Source organism: Rhinoderma darwinii, chromosome 5 (assembly GCF_050947455.1).
Source record: "Rhinoderma darwinii isolate aRhiDar2 chromosome 5, aRhiDar2.hap1, whole genome shotgun sequence".
NCBI classification, from domain to species: Eukaryota; Metazoa; Chordata; class Amphibia; order Anura; family Rhinodermatidae; genus Rhinoderma; species Rhinoderma darwinii.
The window spans coordinates 207,537,325-207,545,583 of record NC_134691.1 but is presented as its reverse complement, the minus strand read 5'-3'; the positions used below and the strand labels follow the sequence as shown (position 1 = coordinate 207,545,583).

General features: G+C 43.7%; 1 protein-coding gene across 1 annotated transcript in view; it reads left to right on the top strand.

Moving 5' to 3' along the window:
• Window positions 1-495: 495 nt before the first annotated feature.
• PDIA4 (protein disulfide isomerase family A member 4) overlaps window positions 496-8,259 on the top strand; it is an 80,647-nt gene continuing 72,883 nt past the window's right edge. Inside the window, exon 1 of the mRNA XM_075826895.1 lies at window positions 496-801. Within this exon, the coding sequence (XP_075683010.1) occupies window positions 717-801 (85 nt within the window). The 5' untranslated portion in view covers window positions 496-716. The remainder of the gene's footprint in view (window positions 802-8,259) is intronic.

Sequence of the window (8,259 nt, the reverse complement as noted above, 5' to 3'; positions counted from 1 at the left end):
ACTGTCAGTATGTAGGGACACAGCCCTGTGACAAGGGGAATCATAACACCCATTTGTTAGTGCTTGTGCAAAAAGGTAGTTACGGCGCGGCAAGGTGGCGGTGGTGAAGGGGGGTCCAAGTTTGGGTAACAGCCCAGGGCCCATGGTCTTATTAATCCGCCACAGGACGCAATTGCTCGACTGAATAAGGCTTAGTCAGCAGGAAATCTAGAATTGGCCCTGGTTCACCCCCACAGATAATAAAGTTATGGCGTATCCCAGCTATACAGTATTCCATATCTTGGCTAGGTCGAATACCCCGTCTAACAGCAGGTGAGCACCGTCACTACTACAGCACAGCGCACGTCGTACCCGAGGTTCGGCTCGTTGTCGACTTCTGGGTCTTCCCCTCCCTTATACTAATACAGCCAATGTGGAAGTGACTAGTCTGATACGCATCCACCGCACTACAGAGTTTTCCGGCTTTTTCTGTAGAAGTGGCGATGTGCTATTGGCTGCTCGCTGAACAACCAATGACAGGGAAGCACGCTGCTGCTGTGCGGGGCTGAGGGGAATGGAGTCGGCATGTAGAACAGACCTTCTGAGATTTTAAAAGTGAGTTAGCGCAGTGTAGAGTGAAAAGCTCCCGCCGGCTTATGTCTGCCTAGTGGCTACAGATACAAGGCTTGTAGTCGAAGAGAATTGTGGTCGCCACAGCCGGGCGTTCAGCACTGACCATGGGCGCTGAGAAATGTTGGCGCACACTGCTCCTCCTTGCGCTGACACTTGTGCTTGCGGTGTCTGGCGAGGACGATAGACAAGGTAAGGCTTTCACCATGCCGTCACTTCCTACTAGTAACATGTGAACAGTGTTCTGCGGTTAAATCTCCACCAAACACAAAGCCGCAACCTCATAGCGTTAGATAACAGAAGTAGCCATAGATGCGACAATACCCGGGGGCAGAGAGAACCTTGTACACGACGTAGAAGCCACAACGATGTAATTACAGCAGCCTTCTGTACATAGGACACTGTTCACACAGAACGGGATTATAAAAAGGTTCTCCACATGCCGACTCCAGTTTGTTCCCGTGCAAGGAGGTGTTTGTCTAGCACTGGACTACTATCTCTATCATCTGTCTATCTAAAGTCTATTTTATAATATCTACCTATGTATGTGTATATATATATATAGCAGGATTAGATGTATGTAGCGGGATTAGATGTATGTAGCGGGATTAGATGTATGTAGCGGGATTAGATGTGTGTAGCGGGATTAGATGTGTGTAGCGTGTATGTAGCGGGATTAGGTGTATGTAGCGGGATTAGGTGTGTGTAGCTGGTATGTAGCGGGATTAGATGTGTATATAGCAGGATTAGATGTGTGTAGCGCGTTTGTAGCATGATTAGATGTATGTGTATGTAGCGGGATTAGATGTGTGTAGCGTGTATGTAGCAGGATTAGATGTGTGTAGCGGGACTAAATGTGTGTAGCGGGATTAGGTGTATGTAGCGGGATTAGATGTGTGTAGCGTGTATGTAGCAGGATTAGATGTGTGTAGCGGGATTAGATGTGTATATAGCAGGATTAGATGTGTGTAGCGTGTATGTAGCGGGATTAGATGTATGTGTATGTAGCGGGATTAGATGTGTGTAGCGTGTATGTAGCAGGATTAGATGTATGTAGCAGGATTAGATGTGTGTAGCGGGTATGTAGTGGGATTAGATGTGTGTAGCGGGTATGTAGTGGGATTAGGTGTGTGTAGCGCGGGATTAGGTGTGTGTAGAGTGGGTATAGCGGGATTAGGTGTGTGTATATAGCGGGATTAGATGTGTGTAGTGTATATAATGGGATTAGATGTGTGTAGCGGGATTAGATGTGTGTAGTGTATATAACTGGATTAGATGTGTGTAGCGGGATTAGATGTGTGTAGTGTGTGTGTATATAGCGGGATTAGATGTGTGTAGTGTGTGTATATAGCGGAATTAGATGTGTGTATATAGCGGAATTAGATGTGTGTAGTGTGTGTGTGTATATAGCGGAATTAGATGTGTGTAGTGTGTGTATATAGCGGGATTAGATGTGTGTAGTGTGTGTATATAGCGGAATTAGATGTGTGTAGTGTGTGTATATAGCGGGATTAGATGTGTGTAGTGTGTGTATATAGCGGGATTAGATGTGTGTAGTGTGTGTATATAGCGGGATTAGATGTGTGTAGTGTGTGTATATAGCGGAATTAGATGTGTGTAGTGTGTGTATATAGCGGGATTAGATGTGTGTAGTGTGTGTATATAGCGGGATTAGATGTGTGTAGTGTGTGTATATAGCGGGATTAGATGTGTGTAGTGTGTGTATATAGCGGAATTAATGTGTGTAGTGTGTGTGTATATAGCGGGATTAGATGTGTGTAGCGGGATTAGATGTGTGTAGTGTGTGTGTATATAGCGGGATTAGATGTGTGTATATAGCGGGATTAGATGTGTGTATATAGCGGGATTAGATGTGTGTAGCGGGATTAGATGTGTGTGTGTGTGTGTGTGTGTGGAGCATCACTGTGAAGGAAACATTGCGGCGGGTGCAGAGCCTTCCAGATGAGTGACCTCTCCCCAAAATCAGAGCACAAAAATCTGCAAGGAAGCCGCACTCCAAAAGTATCAAACAAATTTATTCACCACCTGCAAAAAAACTCTGTGTGAACATGGCCTTTCACATAGTGATCCATTTCCGGCATTTTTGTTCTTTTAATGTTGATAATTATGGCTAAGGCCCCATGCACACTGACATATATTTTTGCGGCCGCAATTCACCCGCAAATATTTAAATGGGCCCATGCGCAAGTCCGTGGTTTCCATAGTCCGTGCACTGCCCAGGAGCCTGGACCGCAAAAACAACGGGCGTCTTATTACGGCCGCATTTTGCGGTCCAGGCTCGTTGAAATTAATGTGCACGGCCCGTGATTTGCGGGTGACGCTCAATGGCCGTCCGAGCCGCGAGTCACGGCCTGTGCACACCACTACGGTCGTGTGCATGAGGCCTAACAGTTAATAAAAACCCAAATTTTAGTGTCTCAGAAAATTTGAATATTATAAAAACCCAATATCAGAAAAGATTTTTAATACGGAAATGTTGGCCTACTGAAAAGTATGTACAGTACATGCCCTCAATACTTGGTCGGGGCTCCTTTTGCATGAATTACTGCATCAATGCGGCGTGGCATGGAGGTGATCAGCCTGTGGCACTGCTGAGGTGTTATGGAAGCCCAGGTTGCTTTGATGGCGGTCTTCAGCTCGTCTGCATTGCTGGGTCTGGTGTCTCATTTTCCTCTTGACATTACCCCATAGATTCTTTATAGGATTTAGGACAGGCGAGTTTGCTGGTCAATCAAGCTCAGTGATACTGTGGTTATTAAACCAGGTATTGGTACTTTTGGCAGTGTGGGCAGGTGCCATGTCCTGCTGGAAAATGAAATCAGCATCTCCATCAGGCTGGGTTCACACGAACTATTTTCAGACGTAAACAAGGCGTGTTATGCCTCGTTTTACGTCTGAAAATAGGGCTACAATACGTCGGCAAACATGTGCCCATTCATTTGAATGGGTTTGCCGACGTACTGTGCAGACAACCTGTCATTTACGCGTCGTCGTTTGACAGCTGTCAAACGACGACGCGTAAAAATACAGCCTCGTCAAAAGAAGTGCAGGACACTTATATACATTATATGCAGGACACTTCTTTCAGACGTAATTTGAGCCGTTCTTCATTGAACTCAATGAAGAGCAGCTCAAAATTTACGGCTGTCAGAGAAGCCTCGCAAAATGCGAGGAGGAATTACGGCTGAAACGAGGCAGCTGTTTTCTCCTGAAAATGGTCTGTCATTTCAGCCGTAAAAGCCTGCTACCGTGTGCACATACCCTCAAGCTTGTCAGCAGAGAGGTGCTCTAAAATTTCCTGCTAGACACCTATGTATTATATGTGAGTACAGAATATAGAGATATTATAGGTGTGTACAGTATGTAGCGGTATAATATGTGAGTGCACTTATAGCACTATTAAATGTGAGTAAAGTTGATAGCGGTAGATACATATAGATATGATACATTGGGCAACAGACTGTATCACACATGATATGCTTAGATACAGGGCTCCAGCAGTAAGAATCACACACGATCGGCTTAGATACAGGTCCCCAGCAGTAAGTATCCACATGCTTACCAGCCCTGAGTCGGGTCCTCTTCAGGCGTAACACTGGATTCTGACGCAGTTCAGCATCACAGCGTTAGGTGCGCCTCTCATACAATGTTCAGATGCCCGTAGCTGAAGATTACCCAATTTAGGAGAAAGAGGACCTGAGTGAGGAGGATAAGTATATAGAGATGATACTGTTGTACCAGGGGCCCGTGTAGTAGGGCTGGGCAATTGATTGAAAAATAACTGAAACCGAAATTTAGCGCAATTAACCAATGTTATCTTGTGCATTTCGGTTTCTTCAATTATTTTTTCTTGGTTTCCTCTATCTCCGTTTTCTGGACGCAGATACATTTGAATCCAATGGAAGTTCAAGGAGCCGTAATGTCCGTGCTCTACCATTCACTTCATCACCATACGCTCACGGCTCAGCGCAGACAGGCACGAGGCAGTGATGTGATCGTGCCTGTCTGATCCGAGCCATACCGACTGGAGGAGTAGTGGGATCTCCTCCACTTGTCATTGGAACCGGGTTAGGTGAATATGTATTTTATTAGGCACTATTGGGGCTGTGTGGAGTTAGCTATGGGGGCATTATACGGTGTGGGTGCAGCTATGGGACGTTATACAGCTATGGGGGTCCTTATACTGTGTGGAGGGCAGTTATGGGGGCATTATACAGTGTGGAGGGCAGTTATGGGGGCATTATACTGTGTGAAGGGCAGTTATGGGGGCATTATACTATGTGAAGCGCAGCTATGGGGGCATTCTAACGTGTGGAGGGCAGCTATGGAGGCATACTGTGTGGATGGCAGCTATGGGGGCATTGTATTATGTGGGGGCAGTTATGGGGGCATTGTACTTTATGGGGGCATTGTACTTTGTGGGGGCATCTATGGGGGCATTGTACTGTGGGGGCAGTGTCCGGGTATATTATATGCAGTAGTTTACATCAGGCTTGGGGGGGGGGATATATATTCAATGGCGTAGCATGAAAATAGGGGGTGTGGCATGCAAAAAGGGGTGTTGCCTAAATAATCGTTCTTTAATCGTAATATAAGTTACATGTTCAATTAATCGTGATTTGTCGTAGTCGGCCAGCCCTACGGTGTAGGTTACTACATAGGCCCCAGTTACTACAGTAACTGTAGGCAGATGGGGTGGGGGTGGGTGGGTATGCTATACGGCCTGGTCGCAACTGCGACCACTTCAAACTCTATAGCTATGTCCCTGGCGGAGGGTATTTAATATAGAAGGGGGCGCCAAAATAATCTTGCACAAGGTGCCCTGCAGCCCAAATCCGGCCCTGCTTACGCTTTTCATACAGCAGGTTCTTCGTTATAGCTAGCTTCCTTATTCTATACTTCTACTTATTTGATCGTGGCACCCGTTTGGAAAGTACACTTGGTTAAAGGTAGGGCAGGTCATCCTCTTATCGGACGCTTAGTTTATATCCCTACTGTCGTTATGTCCTGTGACTGGCCGATTCCTACTGCGTCTGCTGTGTGGACCAAGAGTCACACTTACTATGCATTCCTATGAGACACTCAATCTAAGCCTCATAAGAATGCATAGTGATAGAGAGGGTGAAATATCGGTAAATAAGAAAAAAAACAGCACAATTGCAGTTTTTGGTTCTTTGCTCCCAAAAAAAATTGAGCAAAAAAGTGCTTCAATGTCGCATGTACCCGGAAATGGTACCAATAAAAAAGACCACAATACTAAAATGGAATAACATACCGGCTACAGCAATGAATTAAAGGAATCCATCCTAAGGGTATGTTCACACTGTCTATTTTCAGCGGTTTTTCGGGCTGTAAACGCTCCGAAAAATGGGGAGGCTGAACGCCTCCAAACAACTGCCCATTGATTTCAATGGGAAAAACGTTGTTTCGTTCCCACGAGGCGTTTCTTACGCGGCCATTTGTAAAAAGCCCAGTAAAAAGAAGTGCATGTCGCTTCTTAAGCTGTTTTTGGAGCCATCCGTCATTGTCTCAATAGAAAAACAGCTCCAAAAATGTCTGTAAAAAACGCATCTAGCAGCCTTAGTACTGGGGAAAAACATTGGGTTGGATCACAGCGGTGATCCGAACCAATTAACCCCTTAAATGCGGCAGTCCATAGCGACCGCCGCATTTAAGTTGTAGCAACATCGGCACCCCGCTACGCGATTACGCGGGTCGATTGTTGGGGGGGGGGGGGAGATTGCTATGGCAACCGGAAGCCTAACAAAGGCTTCCGGTCTGCCATCTATTGAAGGCGATTAGGTCCAGTGTGTAACTGACAGGTAAAATGCCCTGCAATACAGAAGTATTGCAGGGTATTCTAACAACGATCCAACAACTGGATCTTCAAGTCCCTAGTGGGACTACAAATAGAAAGGTACAAAAGTAAAATGGCAAAATAATAAAATTTAAAAATCGCCCTTTTTCCCCTATAAAGTCCTTTATTATTAGAAAAAAATAAACTATGCATAAATGGTATCGCCGCGTCCGTACCGACCTGAACTATAAGAATATAATGTCATTTATCCCGCACGGTGACCGCCATAAAAAAGAAAAAACTATACCGGAATCGCTATTTTTAGTCACTTCAGCTCCCAAATAATTGCATAAATAGGGATCAAAAAGTCGCATGTACTCAAAATTTGACCAATAAAAACTACAGTTTGTTCCGCAAACAACAAGCCCTCACACAGCTTTCCTGATAGAAAAATAAAAAAGTTGTGGCTCTTCGAATATGGCGACACACTAAAACAAAAAAATTTTTAAACGGATTTTATCGTGCAAACACTGTAAAACATAAAAAACCTATATACATATGGTATCGCCGTAATCGCATCGACCCACAGATTAAATATGTCATTTATAGTGCACGATGAACGCTGTAAAAAAAATAATAAAAAACAGAAGTTTTCACGGCCTAATTACACTAAATTCATAAAAAAACATATGGGATCAAAATGCGTACTCTACTCCTAGACAAATTCTTTTTAGGGCTGTAGTTTCCCAAATGGGGTCACTTCTGGGGGTTGTCCACTGATTTGGTCCATCAGGGAATTTGCAAATGCGACATGACACCCGAAAACCAATTGAGTAAACTCCAAAAGCCAAATAGTGCTCCTTCCGTTCTGAGCCCTGAAGTGTCCAAACAGCTGTTTATTACCACATACGGGGTATTGCCGTAATCAGGAGAAATTGCTTTACAAATTAGGGGTGCTTTTTCTTCTCTCTTCCTTGTAAAAATTTATAATTTCTAAGTTTTATTGGAAAAAATTTAGATTTTCATTTTTACGGACTAATTCCACTAAATTCAGCAAAAAAACTGTGGGGTTAAAATGCTCACTACACCCCTTTATGAATTCCTTGAGGGGTGTAGTTTGCCAAATTGGGTAACTTTTGGGGGGTTTCTACTGTTGGGCCCCACAAGACCTCTTCAAACCTGACATGGTGCCTAAAATATATTCTAATAAATAGGAGGACCCAAAATCCTCTAGGTGCTCCTTTGCTTCTGAGGCCTGTGTTTGTCAATTACTGCACTAGGGCCACATGTGGGATATTTCTAAAAACTGCAGAATCCGGGTAATATATATTGAGTTGCGTTTCTCTGGTAAAACCTTTTGTGTTACAGAAAAAAATGGATTAAAAAAAAGAAATTTGTGCATTTCACCTCTCCATTGCTTTAATTCCTGTGAAACACCTAAAGGGTTAAACTTTCTAAATGCTGTATTGAATACTTTGAGGGGTGCAGTTTTTAAAATTGGGTGACTTATGGGGGTTTCTAATATATAAGGCCCTCAAAACCACTTCAGAACTGAACTGGTACCTATAAAAATAAATTTTGGAAATGTTCCTGAAAATCTGAGAAATTGCTGCTAAAGTTCTAAGCCTTGTAACGTCGTAGAAAAATAAAAGGACGTTAAAAAAAAAAAAAAATGTCTCTAAAGTTTGGTGATTTTTCACAAACAAATACTGAATTTATTGATCAAATTGTTCCAGTAACATACAGTACAATGTCACGAGCAAACCATCTCTGAATCACTTGGATAGGTAAAAGTATTCCCAAGTTATTACCACATAAAGTGAAATGTCAGA